This window comes from Panthera pardus, unplaced genomic scaffold, assembly GCF_024362965.1.
Source record: "Panthera pardus isolate Hobbes unplaced genomic scaffold, ASM2436296v1 HiC_scaffold_11, whole genome shotgun sequence".
NCBI classification, from domain to species: domain Eukaryota; kingdom Metazoa; phylum Chordata; class Mammalia; order Carnivora; family Felidae; genus Panthera; species Panthera pardus.
In genome coordinates, this window is record NW_026526666.1 from 36,350,884 (window position 1) to 36,375,297 (window position 24,414).

General features: G+C 35.7%; 1 protein-coding gene across 6 annotated transcripts in view; it reads left to right on the plus strand.

Annotated features, from left to right (window-relative positions):
* The window catches only part of TTLL7 (tubulin tyrosine ligase like 7), a 142,516-nt gene that overhangs the window by 44,451 nt on the left and 73,651 nt on the right, over positions 1-24,414 (plus strand). For 5 of the 6 annotated variants that reach the window (XR_008418872.1, XR_008418873.1, XM_053893296.1 and 2 more), the window contains exons 2-8: positions 2,988-3,183; positions 3,393-3,524; positions 8,061-8,182; positions 9,121-9,188; positions 13,110-13,268; positions 17,377-17,593; positions 22,638-22,802. Coding sequence is in view for 4 of the 6 variants with exons in the window: in XM_053893296.1 (XP_053749271.1) it covers positions 3,159-3,183; positions 3,393-3,524; positions 8,061-8,182; positions 9,121-9,188; positions 13,110-13,268; positions 17,377-17,593; positions 22,638-22,802 (888 nt within the window). In the remaining 2 variants the exon portion in view is untranslated. The remainder of the gene's footprint in view (positions 1-2,987; positions 3,184-3,392; positions 3,525-8,060; positions 8,183-9,120; positions 9,189-13,109; positions 13,269-17,376; positions 17,594-22,637; positions 22,803-24,414) is intronic. The other variant, XM_053893301.1, reaches the window with a different exon arrangement.

A 24,414-nucleotide genomic window follows, 5' to 3' on the forward strand; every position in this document is an offset into this window, starting at 1 on the left:
ATATGATAGGGGTACAAATAATGGTCTCTGTGATAGACCAGAAGAGGGAGTAATGAATTTCTTCAAACATAATCAGAGGAAGCTCTAAGGAAAGAGTGGAAATTTGTGTCTGGACTTTAAGTGATGGGTTGTAATTCAACAGAAAGAACTGGGAAGAAAGAGCACTCCAACACAAATGTATTGGAATTACAGCTTTTTGTGTTTTAGTCTTATGTATCTATTGTTTTGCATGGTAGCCCTTGAACTTCTACATTCAAGGTGCCCATTTGCTTGACATTTCTGAGAATTGAGTCCTTCTGGAAATGGCTTATTTGCAGAACAAAATTGCTTATTTGTCTTAGAAATCAATTTCTGCTGATCTTCTAATTCTTTTTTTCCCCAATTTGTTTACTTCAACTAGAGATGAAGATTTTAATGGATGATTTTTTCTTTCTTTCTTTCTTTCTTTCTTTCTTTCTTTCTTTCTTTCTTTCTTTCTTTCTTTTTTTTTTTTTACCTATTTGGCCTTTTTAAATACAGGTTCCAAAGTTTTCTTCTTTGTTTTACTTTTTTCTTGTCTGTGTATGTTATAACTAACTATTATTGGCTTCAGTGTCACTATGTGCTCGCAGCAGACGTCAAATTTGGCTGCATGACACAATTATATGGAGAGCTAAAAAATGCTGATGCCTGGGCCCCACTTGGGTCTGGGGTGTGGCCTTGGCACTAGGAGTTTCAAAAGTTTCTCAGGTGATTCTACTTTGCAGCCAAGCTTAAGAAACCCTTGGCTTGAAGTATTTCGGAGGTAACTGAAACATACTGTGTGCTTCTGGAAAGTAGGTAACCATGGCTCATTTAAGTGATGTGATCAATCTTGCCGTCTCACATCCTTCACTAGGGATACAATGAAATAATTAGAATTGAGATAGTAGGATGAAGTTCTTGAGTTTGTTAAAGCACTCTTACTGTTATTCACCAAAATATAAATGCAACTAAGTAAAGCATATAAAGATAGACTAAATTTAAGGTCTTTAAATTCCTGTGTGGTGAGTGAAGAGATAACAGTTCCTGTTTTGAGCTCTATACTAAAGCTGTTTGGCTCATTATTTAAGTCAGAAATTAACAAATCTGTTTTTAGAGCTGATAACAATTACTAACTTATTGTCAACGTAGTTTGGCAGATGTTGTCTCAAACTCTTCTTGACTTTGTCACCTACTTTCGATGTAATACGTACTCTGTTACCATAAGAGAATCTTTGTTTACTCCAGTAACAAGATGTTGGACAAGGACTTGTAAACCCAAATAGTTACCTCCCTGAGGTATCAAAGAGCTACCAGAAAGAAATCACACTGAACTTTAGACCACTCCTTTCTTTTATTCTGAAAAGTAATCTAGTCTATTTCCAGCTTGGAATTGGGAGCTGAGGTCAGGCTGGGGATGTTTACTGTGACTTCACTGTTTGATTTTGAAGTATTGTGATCTCCCACAATACACCCATATCTGGCAGTTTTGCACTGCAACTGGGTTACCAAGTTTTTGTGTTTTTTTTTAACATCTATATAGCATGTTAGCACGGGGTCTGAAAATAGTGGGGCTCTGTGAACAGTATGAACAATCAGTCAGAATTGGGTTCAAAGCCTAGGTTTCTATTTATAAACTGTGTTACCTTGATATATTTAACTTATTTAGCCTTGATTTCCATATCTAGAAAACTGCAGAAATGGTGTCTCAATTCCAGGTGTGTTAATTAGGTAAGGTATTTTAGATTCTTAACAGTGCCTGTCCACAATTGTTCTGTAATAAGTAATAGTTAACTAGTTTTCATATTGAATTATTCTAGGTAATTATTCTAGTAAAAATGATACCCAAAAACTAAGTTCTAAATTTTCTTTAATAATGAATCCTATTATTAATAATGACTATTGAGGGTGATGTATTAAGAGTCACATTTTATATAGCTGAATTTCTGATAAACCTGATAACCTCCTGATAAAGGTATTGATACCATACCTTTGTTTATCATGATAGGCTTTATAGTTTTTCATTGTGTTTAGAGACATTTTACAAGAACTTAAAGATTCTTACAACATGAAGGGAGAAATTAGAAAGTTGACAGTATAGACTGGGCAATATAGTATAGTCAGGGCATAAATACCTAGGTTCATACATACACAGTGAAAATGAGTGGAGTGTAATATAGGCCTTGCTGAGATGTAGCCGAATCAAATGAGCTCATTAAAAAATGTTTATTGCATTCCTCTGTGTGCCCAAATAAGATCAGCATAATGATGACTCCTCTCATTTTCTGCCTTTCAAAATTGTGTTCATTTTTTAAGGCACAATTCAAATGTGGTCTACTTTATGAAGTCATCAACTCTCTCCCTACCAACAAGCCCCCCTCACCCCCGCCACCCCTTCATGAGGAATCGCTTTTCTCTGTATTTCGTTGTGTGTGATCTCTGCCTTGGCAGTCACTTCGCTGTGTCATGTTAAAAGTGATGCTGCACCTAACTTTCAGGTGTTGGGTTGAAGGTTGTGTGGGGTCCTAGTTAAGGCACTGACTTTGACACCAGAGAGTTGTTCACTTTAATCTCCACATTGTCACTTTTGTGTAAAGATTTGCCCTTTCTGAGATCAATTTACTTAACTGTAAGCTAGGGATAAAAGCTTCCACCTCATGGTTTTGCTGCAAGATTAAATGGCTTAAGTGGCCTACGATAGTCAGCGTTCAGTAGATGATAGCGAGTGTGGTTATCGTCATTATTTGTGTATGGCATGCTATTTATTGTGTGTAAATATGATATGTAACTTAAATAAAACCTCCTCCTCTAGACTACACTTTTTAGGACAGGGAACTATCACTTGGCATTTTGCGTAAGGTTTTATAAATTAACAAACATTTGTCGATTGAGTACAGTAACTTTCACCTTCACTTGACTTTTAAAGACAATAGAAAAATTTCATCAGAGTTGTTTTCTAAAATGACTTTGTTTTAAAATCCCTACAGGTACCTTCTCATCCCATAACTTCGGTGTCCTGAAATCTGAGGATTCCACCAAGATAATATGATAGGAACTTTCAGTGATTTGGAGCTGTATCCTACTTAGACTCATGCAGGCCTTCCAGATTTCCTGAGAGCTTGGTACAGCAACACACACTGGCACAGGCACAGACAATAATGCCATCTCTGCCTCAAGAAAGAGGTAAGCAGATTGACTTAATCACACTACAAAATGTGGATATATTATAGATCATCACTGAATTTTTTTTTTAAGAATTAAAAATTAATTGAGGACTTTCAAGTAGAATTTATAATTTTACTTTTTTTTTGGCGGGGGGGGGCATTTGTGTTCTCTGCTATGGAATTTTTGTTATTTCAGTGATATTTGGCTGGTTTACATTTCTTTTAAAGTTATTCAGGGACCCTCTCCCCTGGATCTGAATACAGAATTGCCTTATCAAAGTACAATGAAAAGGAAAGTCAGAAAGAAGAAAAAGAAGGGAATCATTACAGCAAATGTTGCTGGGACAAAGTTTGAAATTGGTAGGTCTCCTCAGAATCATAATTGTTGGGGAAACTGGTTTGATGTTGAAAACAATGTAGAAATTCTGGAGATAATAATCTTTTGTGTAATTGATTTTTTTTATGTTTATTTATTTATTTTGAGAGAGAGAGGGCGAGCATGAGTGGGGGAGGGGCGGTGAGAGAGGGTGAGAGAGAATCCCAAGAAAGCTCTGTGCTGGCAGTGCAGAGCCTGATGCAGGGCTCAAACCCACCAACCATGATATCATGATGTGAGCCGAAATCAAGAGTCAGCTCAGCTTAACCAACTGAGCACCCAGGTGCCCCTGTAATTGATTTTTAAATGTATTCTATAAAATTTTCTATTTTATGAGACATTTAACATGTTAATAATCAGAAAGAACATCAATGTAAACATTGCTAAAAGCTTTAGCTATTAATGGGGTAGTATTCAATAGATGTGATTTTGATTAATACTTAGTTTTTAAATCAAGTATCAAATCAACATGAAACAGATTAAAATGTTAGATGCAAAATAAAAAAACACAAAATTTGAGATTTTTATTAAACAATGAGAACCTGGCTTAAGGAGTAAAAATATATTTCTCTCTGTGTTTTAAAAAATTCTTTTGATGATGCTGTTGCTTTTTATTAATGAAATTGCAGTTCTTATGTGTAAACAGTATCTGTAGTATAGAGAATAGATAAGAAGAATAATCATTTTAAATTAAGATACATTTGTCCAGCATTGCAAACAAAACTCTTAACAAATACCGTAAGTACTCAAATAATCTTCCTCTCAACCATTTTGCACTAAAAGTTAAGGAAAATCATGTGAACCTCAAGGATGTTAATTATTCTTACCCTTATTAATCTTTGGGAATCTCATTTCATTTACAGTAATTCACCAAAGTTCTTGAGCAATCAGTGGAATACTTCAATGGAATTGAGGTCCCCTGATACTCTGTTCCAACAAGTGGTCCTCAGAGGAAGGGACTTGAAGCAAGTTAGCATGGGAGGGTGAAATATGAAAGATTCAGGGTTTATCTGCAGTATGTTTTCTAGGAACAAGAGTAAGGCGACTGTTGTTAAAGTGATTGATGGGTGGTGTTAACTTACCCTCTTGCTTTTACGGTTCTGGCGGGGTTCATAAGGAGCCTTGATCTATAGGAGAGTGTTTCAGTGCACTTCCCTGTCACTTTCCCAGGAAGTCTTCCCAGGGCTGAAGTTGCCTTAGCATTCTTTATAATGATTCCTACCTCCTTGCTGAGCCTGCTCATTTGTGTTTAACAAAATTCCTGTAGGGCCTTGAATCGGGGACTGTTGAGAGAATACAGTGCTAACTAAGTATAGGGGAGGGAAAGAGAGAATGGACCATGGGTCTAGGAGAAAATGCTACCTTGCTTTTCCCTTATTTAAGCTAGTGAATGCAACAGCGTACTTCTTACAATTTAATTACTGCTTCCTTGACAGTTGACTTATATAATGGAAATACACTTAAGCCGTTAGTCAACACACCTGTGTTTTTGCCCTGGTGTTGCCTATTTCCTCAGGCAGAAAACCTTGCTATAGTTCTAATAGTAATTTTTTATAACCATTGGCCAAACATTTCCACGTGTATTATTTCACTTAATCTTCCAAATAACCCTGCATATAGGCTGCATTACTCCCTTGCTCCCTTTCCCCCTGTCTTCCCTCACTCTAATAGTGACTTTGAAGTGGCTAATAGCCATAAGAAAATATGCATGGAAAAATAAAAACAGGAAAATAGGATGAATCTTGTGGCTGATAAGAATACAAAATACATTCCTTGAGACCCTCTATAGTTAGAGATGGATTTGACTCGCAGCCTCAACCGAAGCAAATATTAAAACACAATCCACTCTAGAATGCACAGCAGGAGATAAAATCATACTGGTTATTCAAAGGATATAGGACTTCTCTGTTCCTGTGTCTTGAGAGAAGTTTTTCTTATAGTTCCTTATGAAGACACATTGTGGAAGAGTGAAGTGCATTTCCACAGTTCTATAATTAATACATTATGACATTTCACATGATTTTCTTAATATGTCCTTTATAGCAGAGTTGAAGAAACAAGCCCAGTGAGAGTTAGCAACTTACCCAAGTTCATACAGATGGCGAAAGTGGAACTTGAACCTGAATTCATTTCATTCCAGATTCAGTTTTCTTTTTACTATATCATGCTGCCTAAGTAAAGTAAGAATTGAAATTTAAAATGAGAAACAAATGTATCTTCTGTATCTAAAATTTAGATAGTTGCATGGATTCCTATTTGTAAAACTTCTGCTTAGCCTCTGAAAGCTCTATGGGTCTAGGGAAAAAAAATCATGGGACAAATTGTGAGGAATGTATTTTTGGTAATTTTTATTAAATGGGGACAAAAAAGATCCGAGAAGCGGGTATGTGATATGCAAAGGGAAATGTGAGAAAGTGGTTCATATGGTTAATCTCTATTGTTCCAGTAGGGTGTTTGGCTTGGTAGAAGTTCAATGTGGAGGCAACTGTTTCACCTCCTTTTTAAAAGAGAGCTCCTAACACATCAGCCTTATAGGCATGGAGTTAGGCTTTAGGTGTCAACAACTTTCTATTTTGAAACGACACATTGAAGGGGTTTCTTTTCCATGTAGTGGAGGATGATATCCTTAAAAGATTCCAACTGATTTCTAAAATTTCAATTCAAACAAAAATTTGATTAAATAAATTAAACTTAACTGGAGAAAAAAGTGACATTTTAACTCCCGACATTGTATTTTGAAGTTCGACTTTGTCAGCTCTCCAAGCTTTGAACTTCATAATGAAAGAGACTTATATATGACTGACCTTACATATTTGATTTTGTGAATCTAAAGAAAGAGTAGATCTTTTCCACTATGGCTCTGTAACCTGAATGTCCTCAGCCTCACTGGTTCATGTATACATTTATGACCACGTTTGAGTAGCTCATTATACCTCCTCCTTCTAATTGCCACCTGCTCCAATCCTCTCTTTAAGGTCTTCTCAGTGATTTCTGAGCAGCCCCAGACAGTGTCTCTCCTATACTCAGGAGCAGGTCTACTCTTGGGCTGATGCTCTGGCCTCATTATTTTTTTCTGCTTATGAGCCAGTTAAAGGAGTCTCCCAGACTGTGTGGCTATTGCCCTTGCCCTTCCTGGGAGCCCTACGTGGCACGGCAGGTCCTGAGGCCTCAGCTCACTAACGCTGCATGGTGGTCTGGGGCAGACCAGAGAAGAACAGCCCTTTTCCAAACTCTTGCTTTGTACATTTTTACCTGGGCCTTCAGAACAGCCCCAAAGGTTCCCAAGCCTCTCATGGAAAACTACTGCTCCAGCTCCACATTCCTCCCCCAGCCCCAACTTCACCCACCACCAATCACTGTTCCCTCCTTTTATGTCTGGGTTCTCAGAACCAGTGCATAAAAAGCCCTTTCCTTCTCCTCAGCCAAATAAGCAATCAGAGTCTCTAGGACTTGAGACCAACAGGTGTCTGTTCATCAGTTTTATGCCTGAGCCAGGTAGATTCAGACAACTGACCCCCAATTACCATTTTACGAAGGGTACCAGTATGTTTAAAAACATTTAAAAATAAAATGTTGAAGTGCATCTATACAGTTACACCATTCTATGAAGACTCAGAATTTTCGTTTAGTTTTTAAAAATATTTATTTATTTTTGAGACAGAGACAGCGCACGAGCGGGGGAAGGGCAGAGAGAGGGAGACACAGAATCTAAAGTAGGCTCCAGGCTCTGAGCTGTCAGCACAGAGCCTGAAGCAGGGCTCAAACCCACGAACCACGAGATCATGACCTGAGCCCGAGTCAGACTCCCAACCGACTGAGCCACCCAGGCACCTGTGCTTGTCTTTATTCTAAACTTGAAATTTGTTGGATATTAATTGTGATATTCAAGTCAGAGAGGGGCATATAAATAGTTTGTACTAAAAAACAAGCTTTCCTCTGAGCATAAATTCTTTCAATAGGATTAAAGGGTTAGGAGCAGATAGGAGGGCCAGTTTCTAGATCTCTGCTGTGAATTCTGCTTCATTATTTCATATCCTGGGTCAACACAGCTGACTTGGTTTTAACTGCTAAAAATAATTTGAACTGGGGAGGTGGAAAGTAAAGGATAGGTCTAATGATCAGGGACTATTATTACCTTTTCCCTTTTGTACCTAGCCCAAGGTCACAAAAAAGCCCTGAAGTACATTTTCCTTAGTAGAGGTGTTGTCTCAGCTGTGTGTATGTTTTCACTGTGCCATGAATAATCCCTGAACTCTTTAGCAGTGTTGTGTACCCGCTAAATCTCGGAGGGCTGAAACCAGGGATTTTGAGTGCAACCTCAAAACAGTTCTCAGTTACTGTGAGTATAATTTGGCCCTAGATAAATTGTTGTAACTAAAAACAAGGTTATGCTATAACTAATGGATATTTTGCAAGTGAAATACTGTGAGATAAAATTTGCGCATATCAGAAAATGTTTCCACAACGAATATACTTCAGAAGTATTTTAATTTTCATTTAACATAACCATTTACTTGCAGTTCGTTTAGTAATAGATGAAATGGGATTTATGAAAACTCCAGATGAGGATGAAACAAGCAACCTTATATGGTGTGATTCTGCAGTTCAGCAGGAGAAGATTGCCGAGCTGCAAAATTACCAGGTGGGGAATTAATCATGACCAATTATTGGTTATCAGGAAAGTTATATGAATTCCATTATAATTTTACTTAGATAGGGTTGGTTCTTAATGTGTTGACATATTAAATTTCAGTTCTAACTTACCCAAACAACCTGTTTTGTTGCTGTCCGGTTGTACTGACTCGTCACATAAGGCCTGAATTCTTTCAAATCGAACTTTTAACGTACCATGAGATCATGACCTGAGCCAAAGCCAAGAGTCAGATGCTTAACCGACTGAGCCACCCAGGTGCCTCATAACCTCTTTCCATCTTTAAGGAAGAATGAATAGGAGAAAAGTCTTCCTACACTGCTGCTTTGTGTTATGCTTAAAGATGGGTGATGTGGAGTAGCTTGCACAGACAGATCAGGAACTAGAAGTACCTTACCATGTCTGCTATGTGCAGTCTGGCTTCATTCTTTGATTTTTAGAATGTAATGCAAGCATATTAAAAAAATAGACATCAAACTAAAAAGCCAAATACACAGAACTTTAGAAAACTGACATTTTGTATAGTTCTTTGTTAGTGTGGTGGGAAATACAAAATTGACCATAGGGAACAAACAAGGCCATTTTCACCAATATTTATACAATGCTTATCTGTAGGAATATAGAAAATTGAGGATAATAGAAATAATTTGGACATAGAATTACTAGTTATTTGACACAGAAAATTGTAACTTTGATACCTGTGTAAATACCCTTTTCTGATTTCTGAAAAAATTTGCAGTTTCATTCTTTGCTTATTGTAGATTCTTGAATTCTACAGATTCCTTGTAGGTCATTTAATTTTAAATGTTTTACGTTAATAGCTTTAAAAAAATATTTAACTCAGAAGATGGATGTAACTCTATTATAGTATAAATGAATATATTCATTAAGTCAATGAGAACATTAATGTTTACCTTTTTATTTTCCAGAGGATCAACCATTTTCCAGGAATGGGGGAGATCTGTAGAAAGGATTTCTTAGCAAGAAATATGACCAAGTAATCTTCATTTACTTATAATAGAGAATTTCTTATAATTTTTGAAATTTGCATTTTCAATATTATAGTGTATCTTTCACCAGGTTACATTGATTTGAAATGATACTTTGATGGAAGAGAGAACTGTAGAGTTAGCAGGGGTTAGAAGTTCCCTGGTTCTTCCTTCACTTTACAGAGGAGGTAACTGAGTGTCACAAAAATGACTATCTTGCACAAGTCAAACAAATAGTTAATAGCAAACCTGGAGCAGAATCCTAGTCTCCAGAATCTTAGGCTTCTTTTTACTGCAGTTTGGCAACATAATACACTGTGTGTGTGTGTGTGTGTGTGTGTGTGTGTGTGTGTATTCATATACTGGTTGTTGAGCATCTAACATGTGCAAGACACTGTAGTAGGTGAATTTGTATGCATTCATACATATAGACACATGTGTATGTGCCTACCCAGGGATATACATAAATTTGTCTGAGACCAGTGTTTGGAGTAACAGTCTTTTATAGGAAACACTGTTCACAAGTTCTCAAGTGCTATACCAAATGAACTGCAGAATTTTTAACGTGATGTATATTTATATTGATTACATTGTTTTTAGTTTAAGGAAGTTAAGTGATAATTTGAGAACATTTTTAGAAAGAAAACTCAGAAAGGTTAGTAACCTTGGTGTGTAATTAGATATTTATATGCATCATGTGACAGTTTATACATCCATTCCCTCAACAAATATTTTTTGCATATCTACTGTAGACTAGAGACTGCTAACTTTGAGGTAAAGAAGACAAATAAAGCCTAGTCCCTGCCTAGAACTCAAATTTTAATAAGGGAGAAAGAGTGATACATATAATACAGTTTGATGGTGCCACATTAGGGGCAGAGTCAGTGTATGGTGGTGACAAAGATGATGACAGAGGTCATTTCTAGGAGAGCAGGGAAGGCTTTCTGGAGAAATGAAAATCAAAATGGATATCGAAAAGTATATAAGAGTTTATTCTTTGAAAAGAAGTCAAGGAGTCTGTAGGCAAAAACAACAGTGGTAGAAACTTTACGGAGGCTTAAACCAACATGATATGTTTGGGGAACTTTTAAGCAGTTTCTGTGGTTTTATAGGGTGTCAGGAGGCTTAGCCTGAGATGATGCTGGAGATAAATGCAAAGGCCAGGCTGCGGATGCCATGTAACTATATTTTGTTCAATTATTTAATTATTGATTCTTTAATCTATTTAACTACTCAGCAAACATTTGTGTTTATCCTGAGAGAAGTGAGACTTTTTTTAATGGATTTAAGCAGAGAAATGATATGTTTTAGATAATCTTGGTGGGACTATAGATAATGGACTCAAAGAATGTAGAAAGGAGGAGAAAGCCCTGGAGTAGGTGATTGTCAACATCTAATACACTAAAGGAGAGATAGTGGTAATGGGGAGGAGAAAATACATCTGGAAAATACGAAAGAGATAGAATTGACAAGACTGGAAAGCTGCTGTGATGTGAGAATCCAAGGGGAGTAGAGAAATGTTCAAGATGACTGGTAGGTAGCCTTCTGGTTTAGGAGATCATGAAGGTACAACACTTTAGTAACATAGAGATTATAGGAAGAACGGACATCAGAGGAACGGAAATTACCTCTGTAACGTTTGGGACGTGTTTCACTGAAGTCATTTACTTTCATCTAACACATACTTATTAAATATAATTTTTATATGTGAGTCACTGTGCTGGCCTCTGGGCTCATGAGGTGATCAAAAGCAGACTTGAGGCTTTTACAACATTGGGTTGCAACTGTGATAAGTGCTATGAAATAAAGGTACACAGTTGTAAGTCAGTGCATAGTGAAGGACTTCTGGCTTAGGGAGGCATTGGAGACTTTCCCCAAGGAAGTGATGTGGAAGCCTAAATCTGAATCCTGAGTAAGAGTTTATTGGTAAAATGGTATATAACAGCTTTCTGGGCAGGAAGAATAGTATGGGCTAAGGTCATGTTTGTGCAAGAAAGCAGGAATAGTCAGGATACTGAAATAAGGCCAAGTGTAGCTAGAGCACAGAGACATAGATGGGGACCAGGAGAGATTAGTTGAAGTGTGATGTTTAGGATTATAGTCCTTATCCCAAATTCCACAGGAGAGGAGGGGGAGATGAAATTGGTAATATGAGGAGATTTGCATTTCAAAAAGATCATTCTATCTGTTTTGTAGAGAACAGAAGTCTGTATGGTCAGGAGAGTCAAGAAAGTTGAATGTAGACCCATTAGTAGGCTATTAAAAATAGGCAATTTCTTATTTTTATAGAATCTTTGGAATTCTCCTTAAGGAAAAAATAATCTTCTATTAGATTGAGAGTTATGACCTATTTGAGAATTAACTAAATTACATGTTTAATATCATTTAGTAAATCCATGACAGCTATGAGCAGAAATTATTCCATATTTCCAAATTCCAAATTTCCAAAAGAGACTGCATGTCTCCTTTGAAGCTATCCATTTTTACATCAAATGATCTGTGCTAGATTGCTAAATGGAATAAAGTGTTTCTCTTCAATATATGTGTGCTTGGATTTTTTCCAAATATATGTGTGAAAGAATGGTATCACTCATAAATACTATATGATTAGTTTAAAATAGATTATTTTAATGAAAACTTTAAATTGATCTAATTTCATATCATTGGTAAAAATATAATAAATACACTTAAAGGTATTGGAAACAAAAACATGGACATTAGCACTGTTACTGTGCTTCCTTTAGATATATGTGTGTGTGTGTGTGTTTTCCAAACCAGTCAATGTTAGCCTATATTGTACTGAAATTAATTAGCTTGTTGGCTTATTCTGGATTTGATAGATGGAGTTGGTAATTACTTCCCTTATTATAATGGAAATATAAGTTTTTTACAGAGTTCTTTTGAAAGAGCACTTGAAATATAACCATAGGAGCCTACAGTTGTGGAGGCCAAGTGGCTCATGCATTCCACACCCTCCTTTTAGAATTTAGGCCCTACCTCTGTGCATACCATATATGGTGCTTCCATTTTAGTTTTGACTAATCTCATTTGAAGACAGTGTCATCTCATCTATAAAAGACTTATGTACATTTATTAAAAAGAACTTCCTTGAAACAATCAGATTTTCTTTGATTATATTTTAAAATATCTTCATTTTCAGTGGGAATCAATATGTACAAAACGGTTAACAATTGAGATTAATCAAAAGTAAACATTTTATACCTAGTTTTATCCTTATGTTTCAAATAGGCAGCCTGGTTTTTAGCAAATATAAAAATATCAGGACATACGTTGCAGCCATAAAACCACATGTATAGGCATATGTAGTTCATATGAACAAAGAAACACAAACTTCTAGTATACTTAGGCTTCACATGGTTTTCTCAGAAAGGTAGTTAAACTTCAAAAAACACTGGAGTAAAAGATGATCAAAGCCACTCCTTGAGGACTCAAAATCATCTTTAAAGAAGCAATATGAATGGCACACCATTTCCTGGTACCCGTCCTGTCATCCCAGATGCAGAGTTAATTACTATTTCCACATATTACCTTGCCATGTATGTCTTTATTGTATCTATCACATTGTATTTAATAGCCTATATGTGAATTCTTTAGAGTTAAGACCATATTAAATTATCCTAATATCCCCAGTGCCTAGCATAAAGTATATACTTAAATAATCTACCAATATATAAATTAGTACATAGGACAGAGGTTCTTGTCTATTTTTTTTCACTGATGTATCCTTCCAGTGTCTAGAATAATGCCTAGCACATAGTAGGTGCTTTACAGACATGTGTTGAATGAATCAATAAATGAAAAGAAATGGAGGGAATTTAAATCCTTGTAATAAATGTCAGTAGCACAGAGAAAGAAAATTTAGACAAGTTTGAATGGAAATTACTTTTCATATTATCTCTAATTTACAGAATGATCAAGTCCCGGCCTCTGGATTATACCTTTGTTCCTCGAACATGGATCTTCCCTGCTGAATATACACAATTCCAGAACTATATGAAAGAATTGAAGAAAAAGAGAAAGCAGAAAACTTTTATAGTAAAACCAGCTAATGGTGCAATGGGTCATGGGTAGGTATTTATCACCCAGAACATATAAAAGTTTTTGAAAAATTGGGGAAAAAGAATAAATGTGAACATTCATTCATGGTTGAATATGAAAAAAATAATAAAATGGGTCTTTGTTGCTTTTTTGGGACTAAATATAAATATTTAATGAGCCATTTTACCCTGTCCCACAGGCTTCAGTAATTCATTTTAAAAATTAAATCAACAGGTTGTGAGACTTTAATAGGAGACAATAAAAAGATGTCTTCTAATTTTTTCTTAAACATAGAATTTTACATTTATAATAATTTAAGAGTAAACTTGGAGGGTAAAATTCAGTTGATGTGGTAGACCTAAACTGACTCAAAGAAAGAAATGGCAAGGGACTTACTCTTTCAATACCTAGAAATTTTAAAGCAAAATATGTATCCTCTTCGCTTTACAAATAAGTTTTTTTCTTTAGGTACCATGGTAATTGAATTGAAATTGAATAAAGCACATTTTAAGCTAAGACATGTTTAAGAACTAGACATGTTAGCTGAGCATAGATTTTACAACTTAATATTCCTGTTTCCTTTTGCTTTCTAATGTTAGTTTATTGCAATGTTTGTTTGTTTGTTTGTTTGTTTGTTTGTTTGTTTGTTTCAAAGAAAATGTGGCTGAGGTTGCTTTTAATAAAAACACATGAGTTATTTTAATTGTTTGATTAAAAAAAATTTTTTTTAATGTTTATTTTTGAGAGAGAGAGACAGAGAGACAGAGAGCAAGCTGGCTAGGGGCAGAGAGACAGGGAGACACAGAATCTGAAGCATGCTCCAGGCTCTGAGCTGCCAGCATAGAGCCCAACGTGGGGCTTGAACTCACAAACTTTGAGATCATGACCTGAGCCAAAGTCAGATGCTTAACGATTGAGCCACCCAAGTGCCCCAGTTGTTTGATTTTTAAAATGCTGTGGTGAAAAAAGATGTTTGGAAATGTAACTGCCAGGTAAATTATTGTTCAACAAATTTCCTTGTAATTTTTAATCATAATTTAATCAAATTATTTTAACCGTGGCTTATGTAGTATTAGTGGGAATTGTATATTAATTGTTTAAAGTTGGCTTGCTAAATGCTTGTATCAAAGGAAAATTTTTTGGGTGGGGCTTAGTAGATGTTCACATATTTCTAAATTTTAATGTTAATCATGTTTATATTTATATGTGCTAATATTTAATGTCAAAACATAAATAAGTAACAGTTTGGTTTGATGACAGTATAAAAATAGCTGAAAAAGCATACTGTATACATTCTGTGCTGCCAGAGTTTATCTCATGTAATGTAGCTGTACATAGTAAGGGACACCTCTCTCTGTGGTGTCCTTGCTGGTCTTCTGTTTAGTTGTTCTATCCATTATTGAAAGTAGAGTATTGAAGACTGTAACTGATATTGTTGAACTGTTTCTTTTTTCAATTCTATTGGTTTTTGCTATATATGTTTTGGAGCTCTGTTGTTAGGTGCATATATGTTTATAATTACTATGTCTTATTGATACATTGTATTTTTTATTATTATATATTGTCCTTCTTTGACTCTTGTAATAATTTTTGTCTTAAAGTCTATTTTGTTTGATACTAGTTTAACTACTCCAGCTCTCTTTTGGTTACTGTTGGCATAGGATATCTTTTCCATTTGTTCATTCTCTTTGAATCTAAAGTGAATCTCTTGTAGACAATGTGTGGTTGGACTATGTTTTTTTGTTTGTTTGTTTTTGTTTTTGTTTTCGTTTTTTTTTTAAATACATTCTGCCAAGTCTTGGCTTTGCTTCTATATAGCGCTGTCCTTCTTTATGTTGTTTTTGTCATGAATTATATTTGCATATATTGTGTGCCCATCAACATAGATTTATAATTATAGTTTAATGCAATTGTATTTTAAATAATATAAGGAAAAAAATAGTTTCAAACCTAAACTTCATTAATAGTGACTTTTATATTTACTTATGTAGTCACCTTTACCAGGTGTTTTTTATTTCTTTGTGTGGATTTGAGTTACTATTTTGTGTCCTTTTATTTCAGCCAGAAGGATTCACTTTAGCATTTCTTATAGGCCACATATACTAGTAGCAAACTCTTACCAGTTTTTATCTGGAAATGTCTTAATTTCTCCTTCAATTTTGAATATTTCTACAAGATAAAGAATTGTTGGTTCGCAGTTCCTCCAACCCCCCCCAACCCCCCACTCCTTTCTGTCAACACTTTGAATAATAGGTCATCTCACTGCCTCTGGTCTCCATTGTTTCTGATGAAAAATCAACTGTTTATCTATTGAGGATCACTAGGGTTTGATAAGTAGCTTCGTCTTGCTACTTTCAAGGTTCTCTTTGTCTTGGCTTTGGACAGTTTTATTATAATATGTTCTAGTGTGGATGTCTTTGAGTTTTATCCTACTTGGAGATCATTGAGGTCTTTGGATGTGTAAGTTAATATTTTTCATCAAATATTTTTCTCTCCTCTCCTTTTGGGATTCCCTTTTGAAGCTCTGTTCATTTTTTTCATTCTTTTTTTTTTTTTTTTCCTGTTTCTCAGACTAGTTAGTCTCAATTGACCTAAACTTTAAATTCACTGATTTTTTTTTTACTTCTTAAATCTTCTGTTTAATCTCTCTAATGAATTTTTTGTTCCATGAATTTTTTTTAACTCCAGAACTTCAGTTTGGATCCTGAAATAACTTCTTTCTCTATGGACATTCTCTATTTCATGAGATATCATTCTCATGATCTCCTTCAGTTCTCTGTACATTGTTTCCTTTAACTATTTGATTTAAAACAGTTGATCTAAATAGTTGATGGTCTAGTAAGCCCAATGTCTGGCTTTCTATTAATTGGTAATTTTCATGCCTATGAGCCATACTTTCTTTTTTCTTTGCATGACTTGTAAATTTTTTTATTGAAAACTGGACATTTAGAATGTTAATAATGTAGCAACTCTGGAGATCAAATTCTTCCTCTTTTACAAGGCTTTTCTTGCTGCTTATTATGGTTGTTCTTTATTTGTTTAGTGATCTTTCTGAAATAATTTTGTGAAGTCTGTATATTTTGTTGTGTGTGGCATTGAAGTTCCTGTTCTTTTAGGTCAGTACTCACCTGGTAAGTGAACAGAGCTTTCCTCAAACACTTGCAGCCAAAAAACAAAGAAACAAAAACCCAAGAAAATCTCCCCCAAACCAAACACTCCCAATCTTTGCAGATGGTGTGTGTGTGTGTGTGTGTGTGTGTGTGTGTGTGTGTGTGTGTATGTATATTGGGACATGTCTTCAACACTTAACTAGACAGTCTACAACTCTGCCTTATTCTCATTTCCTGCTCCTTCATTAACAACCAGAACCTGATGGACCTCTCAAGAGAGCTTTGGGTCTCTCAAGTCTTTCCTGAGCAAGCACTTAGCCCTGGGCACACACATGGTCTTCTAAATTCTCAGAAATGTCTGAGTTTTTCAAAGCTTTTATTCCCCCAAGATTCTCATACTTTACTCTTTCTTCCCAATCTTTTTAGTTAGTATATTGGTTTCCCCAACCTTTATTGGTTGCCATAGGCAGCAGGAACTATAATGCATTTGTCTTTAAAGGTTTTCAATAATGCACTCCCTCCCCCCACCTCCATGTAGCTGCCTCAACACTGGGAGAGTTCCCGTTTAGACAAAATATAATCAAGTTTGAGTTCCTTCAGGATATGACCACACAGGTGAAAAACAAACAAACAAGCAAAACAAACAAAAAACTACCACAAGAATAAAGTCTATTCTGCAGTCTAGAACCAGTACTTGTACTAGGAACATGAATTATTCTTCAAGGCCACTGCTGAGCCGAGGTTGAGAGATGGGACCAGAGTGAGTTAAAATGCCACAAAGCTGTTTTACATAGATTCAGCTGTTTTTTTGTTTAAGTGTTCCCTGGTTGTCACAAGCTTTTGGTCAGTTTCCAGAGTTCCAAAAAAAGTTGATTCTGACAATTTTTTGGCTGTTTTTGCTTTTGTAGGGGGACAGACTTTGGAATTCCCTACTCTACCATTTTTCTCTTTAGTATTATCTGTAGCTTTTTAAACATCTTGACACCATATCAAATTATCCTTTTAATTCTTTTTTTTTTTAACTTAGGATTTCTTTGATAAGAAATGGTGACAAACTTCCATCTCAGGATCATTTGATTGTTCAAGAATACATTGAAAAGCCTTTCCTAATGGAAGGTTACAAGTTTGATTTACGAATTTATATTCTGGTAACATCATGTGATCCACTGAAAATATTTCTCTACCATGATGGACTTGTGCGAATGGGGACAGAGAAATACATCCCACCTAATGAGTCTAATTTGGTAAGTGACACCAGCTAGAATCGATGATTTTATTCGTTTGTTCAACATGTACTTTTTAAAGTACCCATTGTTTATAATGATTATATGAATCCAAGTCCCTTTTCCCCAGTTTTTATAGTCAGGAGTTGTGTGCATAAACAAGACTGCTTCTAATTTATAGACAGCTTTGTGAAAATTAGAAAGAATGATGTCTCCTCCAGCAGGCTAATTAGGAGAAGGCACTCCCTCTGGGTGCTGTGAGCATAAGGATGGATTTCAAAGCACACACGTGTATGTAAAGGGCTTGTGTAGAAATGACATATACACATGTGTATACAGTGACCCTATATAAAAATGGATTTCAAAGCACATATGTGTATACTTTGGATAGAAATGACTTATTTAGAGATATATGTAGAAATAATATCTCATTGAGAAGTACAGACAAAGTGTCATGGGGTTGAGTTTCGGGATAGTTTGTGTTTAGCTCCTTATGGAGAAAGCTTTGAGAAAGCTTTACATAAAAGGTACAGTTTAACATGTAGGATGTGGGAGAAAGTGTATGAAACAGAGGAAGCAAAAGTTATCAGAAAGTAGAGTTGTTAAGTTTTGTTTGCACAAATGAAAAGATGGTAAATTTACATTCACCAAATGTGAAGTAGAGACATAAATTGGCAGTTTCTGGGTGCATTTTAAAATCTATTAAATGGAACTTTCTGTAGTTATTTTTCCATTAAGATTTCCTTTGTGCCGTCATAACATATAACTGTGGTTTATAATTTATGAAGGTCAAGCTGTAATTCGTTATGACAATTTTTCATGCAAATAACAAACTTTGATTTATAGTAAACTGTAATTTATTATCTATACTTAAAAGTTTAGTTAACCTCTACCCTGTTTTTGGATCTGCTAATTATAGTAAAAGTTACAAGTAATTAAGTATCGTTTCCCATTTTATCAAAGGCCTGGTTATTGTTCTCTTCCAATGTTATACACAGAATTAATTGCATTAAGAGTGGTCATATTTTAAAAATTACATAATGACTGATCATAAATGTTGCTATGTTCAATTAACTGAGAAATATAAACCTGGCAAAGGAAGAATAAGGGAACTGTCAAATAAGGGAACTGTTTCCACTGGAAAGGAAGATAAAAGAAAGAACCATCTCTTTAAAGGTCATAAGGTGTGAATATATCCAGTCACCAAGTAATATTTGAACTCTACTGCGTTCCAGGCATTGTGCTGGTTTTGGAAAAACAGTGACCAAGACAGATACAGTGCTTGACCTCTCAAAAGCAACAGTCTAGTGGGGAGGCAGAAAATAAAATAAGCAGTTATAATACCTAATGGTAAGTGTAATGGTCTAAGAAACTGAGGGTGCTATGGCAGTGCATAGCAAGAGCATCTAACCCAGTTGGAGATAAAGGTTAGAAAAGGAGTTCGTAAAGTGAAATACGAACAACGAAGGGTCAGCCAGGCGGGGGGGGGGGGGGGGGGTGGGGGGGGTGGGGGATGGAACTCCAGAGAGAAAAATGGCCCAGAGATACGGTATATCTGGAGAAAGCAGACATGTTCAGTACTGCTCTATACAGACTATGAAGGGGTGGGTGTTCAGAAATGAGTATGAAGATCCTAGAGCACAGATCTTTCAGAGCTTTTTAGGCCATGTCTAGGATTTGGGGATTTAACCTAAGAAGAAAGGGAACATTAAAAGATTTTAAAGAAGGAAAGGAGGAATGAGATTTTTGTCTTCAAAAGTTCACCTAGTCTGTAGTGTGGGGAATGTGAGATGGGGGTGTAGATGGATGGGGGAGGTGAGGGTAAGGAAAAAGCTGTTGTTTATACTAACCACACGTGAGAGAAAAGATGGCCTTATTTGAAGTAACAGTAGTAGGGCTAGCCAAAGAATAAGAACATAGATCTAAGATACATTTATGATAACATGGATAGCATTGATATAATAATATACTGTGAGGTTGGATTTGTAGAACAAAGGAAAGGGAGAGAGAAAGTAAGGATAAAAACTCAAGATTTTTGGCATGGGCAGTCGGGTAGATGGGGTGTTATTCACCATGATAGGTAATATAGGGCTATTAAAGGTCTTGCAAGCTGGTGTGTTTGGTTCAACATGCCTGCAAGGGCCTCCAAATGGATCTATGCTATAAGCATTTGGATGTATAGTATAGGTCTGGAGTTGAGACAAGAGAACTGAGCTATAGGCCTAATTTGAGACTTGTCAGCTCTTAGATTATAATTAAAATAATTGATGTGGGGAAGAATGGGTTATAATACATGTGAGGCAGGTAGTCATGTTTTAAGAGAAAAGAGTAAGGGAAGACATAGGAAAGGGTGAGATATGGAAGCTCATTTAGGTGACAAAGTGATTTATTCTAATATTTTAAATTATATGTATATGATTTACTTAAGTACGCTGTTAGGAAATCATAAGGAAAGACCATGAGTCAGCAAATGTATCTCACTTTGCCAAGTGCTTTTGAATCATGTACTCTGTGGCTCTGGGTCACATGTACGAAGAATGATCTCCTAGATAAATGTCAATGTTCCTTACATATCTTTAAAATTCAAAAGTTCACTTTTTTCGACTTCACGATCAAGTTCCTAGATTAAGATATGAAAAAGTAAAAAAAAAAAAAGAAGTACAAAATTTTATCTAAAGTGAGATCACAGTTATGTAAAAGGTAAGCTTAAGAAAAAATGCTGGAAAAAATAAACCAAAATGCTCTCATTGGTGGTTTTTGGATGGCATAATGCTGCATGTTTGTTTCTTTTTCCTATTTCCAATTTTTAAAATAGTGAGCATATATTTTATAAAGAGCTGTGTGTGTTTATAAGAATTAAATATGGGTAAACTACATATAAGGAGATCATAAGACAGAATTTCAAACATTGAAATATAGTAAACATTTATTTTTTGCTACCAGTAGCAGTTGGCAGGTTCTTGAAAAGTTTTGTGCATCCCAATTCATTGTATTGAGCCTATATGCTAAAAAATAGGGTGGAGAATATTTATATCCTATTCATACCTTGCAGGTTGCTATTTGATTTATAGCTGTTTTCACTGCTTATGGCTAATGTCCAACTGGCAACAAAATGCTTAGAAGGGGATTTTTGTCAAGGTAGATGTGAAATTGGAATTTCTAATCCTACTTACAAAGCGACTGTTTTAAGAAAAATGCACAGTTCCATTTCTTACTCACTTTTTTCATTAGGATAGCTAGAGTTTTTATTACTGCTAATATTATTTATCTTAAAAAAATTCTTGCCAAATAGAGAACCCCCTCAAAAATTATTTTCCAATTTTTTTAAGTTTAGAAGTGATTTCTATTTTGGAAACTAGGAAATGCTGTAGTTTGATTAATTTCCTTTTTCTTCAAATCAAGCAGTTAAAATTAGACAAGTGTAAGATTTATGCTCTTTCTTTCAAATATCACTTAGTTTAAAGCTTTTTCCAAGTTTCATTAGGGCAGAGACTGTGTCTGTCTTGTTCATCTTTGTATCCTCAGTGCCCAGTACAAGTTCTTGGAGATAGTAAGTAGGCACTCCTTAAATATTGTTTAATGATGAAAAAATAAATTCTTAATTAGCAATGGCGCATGGGTCAGTAAACAGCATGTAGCTGAGATGATAAGTTCTGCACATTTGCATCGAAGATGTGAATACTGTAGATGGAAGTAACTGCAATGGAAATAAAATATGATGCAAATATACTTTGCTATTAACAAGCCTAAATAATAGCCATGTACATGAAGTATTTGTTCATTGTGAAGCACCCTGCTATTTAAAGTAATTTCTGAGAATAGGATCATGAGGGCAGAATTTATAGATTTGATGAATGTCTATGATAGATTGGTAGGGAACCATTAGATGTGTCTTAGTTGACAGTTACAAGAGGTTTTAAATTTTGGATTACTTTTCCGGTTTATTTGAGGATAACAGTATCAACAAATGTAAGACTATAAAGAGACCAAGGCACGGCAGCTCCAATAAAGAGCACTATAAATTTATACTGTTAATCATTTGGACTCTGTACAGCATTGTGTGGTGCCTCTGTTTGCTGGCTGTAAGTGCACTCTGTCTTGCGAGTGAGTTCAAGTGGCCTCCTGGTCAGCATGGGAGGGCAGAGGTTGTGTTTGGTAGTCCTGCCTTTTGGTTTATGCTACTTACTTGAACTTTTTTTTTTTTTTTTCTTTTAAAAGATATAGAATGCTCTGTCAGAAAATGCCCTTCCCCAAACAAATTTGGGTGAAAACTGTAAGTGACTAAAGATGTTAAAAATAAATATGAAAACTGGGGCGCCTGGGTGGCTCAGTTGGTTGAGTGGCTGACTTCGGCTCAGGTCATGATCTCGCAGTCCGTGAGTTCGAGCCCCGCGTCGGGCTGTGTGCTGACAGCTCAGAGCCTGGAGCCTGTTTCAGATTCTGTGTCTCCCTCTTTCTCACCCTCCCCCGTTCATGCTCTGTCTCTCTCTGTCTCAAAAATAAATAAACGTTAAAAAAATTAAAAAATAAATAAATAAATATGAAAACAAATAGCATTTTTCCTGCTTAGCAATGTAGAATTTCATGCTTTCATGTAATTACTTTGTATATTCGTATTATTTTAATACTTTAAAAAATGCTTATTTATTTATTTTGAGAGAGAGAGAAAGTGTCCAAGTGGGGAAGGGGCAGACAGAGAGGGAGAGAGAGAATCCCAAGCAGGCTCTGCGCTGAGCAGAGCCCAATATGGGCTCAATCTGATGAACCATGAGATCATGACCTGAGCCGAGATCAAGAGTCAGACACATAGCCAACTAAGCCAATACTTTTCATGGTAGATACATTTTGAATAATATATAAAGTAACTTTGTAGATGACTATATTTGTAATCCTTTTATTGGAAATTTGCCGTTTCGCTTAATTTGAAACCTAAGTCATCGTGAAATTGTCAATTTGTATGTTTTAAATTTTAAAAATGTCTTTCATCTTTGGATGCTTTATGTTCTGTGAAACCTCACAGTTCTAGAGTCTCATAGGTGATAACTTTGGTTCTTACTTGTTACAGACGCAGTTATACATGCATCTAACAAACTACTCTGTGAACAAGCACAATGAGCGTTTTGAAAGGGATGAGACTGAAAACAAAGGCAGCAAACGTTCCATCAAGTGGTTTACAGAATTCCTACAAGCAAATCAACATGATGTTGCTAAGTTTTGGAGTGATATTTCAGTAAGATTATACCATTTCACAATTATAAGTGTCTTTCCTCAGATTAATTTAAAGGATCATCAGCATTTTAAATAAAGAACAGATTACATTAGGTTGGACAAATGAAGTATTGTCATGAAGGAGGTAGGAATTATGACAGACCTTGATGAGCAGTGTTTCTTCTGCTAGGGATGGGAGAAAGGGGTACTAGGTATAAGCAGAAGCATAGATGTAGGGGAATAGGGAAAAGTGGCCCAGGTCAGCACATATGGTATTTGTGGGAATTTTGTGGGGATTTATGGCTGAAAAGATATGTGGAGGCAAAATTTTAGGTCTGAAAATCAATGGTTAACTTGGTAGGCAGTAAGGATTCAATCTTTCCAGATTTTAAGGGAGAAGAGAAATAAGGCCAAAGACCCTGAATTTAAAAGATAAATCTGAAGATGGGTGTGGGACGGGTTAGAGTAAAGACTAAGAGTAGGTAAAGGAGGGCACCGGGGTGTAGTTTAAGTGAAAAGAGTGGCCTGAGGTGAACCAGCTCAGAGTAGAAGAGGTGACAACGAAGTAAACATTGAGGTTAACTGAATGTCCAAAATCGGGGAGAAGTATTCAGAGATTCCTCTGCAGTTTTAAGGAGGAGTTATAGGGAGCATGGGTTGGCTTTATGTGAAGTAGAGTAGAGAGGAATTAATTTTGAAAAGATGTAGAGCTTAGTTTTGCAAGTGAGGGAAAAGAGTTCTATTCATTTATTCATTCCATTCATTCTTTCAGTCACTCAGTAAACATTTATTGAACCCATAACCTTGTTTCTGACTGATAATTTGAAGATTTAGAAGATACAGCTCCAGTCCTCAAGAAATGTTAGAGTTTTGTAGGAAAGACCCACATACAAATTGTTAATAAAATATACCATAGCACGTACAACAGAGGCATGTGTTGGATTTTGTGGGAATGTAGAGGAAGACCACATATAGTAACTTTCCGTGGGAAGGGATAGGAGGAGGACTCCCAAGAGGCATTGGCACCCGAACTAAGTTTGTAAAAGTTCATGAGGCTATGATAATGAGGTCTAGAGATTTATTGTACTTGAAATGTTTTCTCAGGTAGAAAGATTAAGCAGGTAGTTAAAAGTGCATGTTTGAAGCGTAATTGATAATTAAAGCCATGGCAGTGGGTGACACTGCAAATAAGGGTAAAGAGGGAAAAGAAGCAGATCTGAGAAGATAACCTGGGTGAAACTGCCCCTTTATAAATCCTAGCAGAAGTATCACAATGGTATTCAAAGTTAGAAGAGTGTGTTTCTTGAAAGTACTTAATACGATAGGATTATGCAATATGATTTAGCTTTTCTTTGGGAGCAGATACTGTATAATTTAAATAAATCTATCACGGAAAATGCACATGAAAGTTTATAGCTGAATTTAGTTCTCTTGAGATAATTAGAAAAATCAGCGTCATTAGACTTATCCTTTTCTTGTTTTGTTGGTTGAATTTCTTATACCTTATTTTCTATACCACAGAATGTAAATCCAGAGGTCCTTTGGTGTCAGATAAGTAAAAGGAGTGAAATGGTCTGGATAGAAGTAAATAGAGTATGCGGGGAACTATGGTAACTTGAAGTGTATGAGAAGTC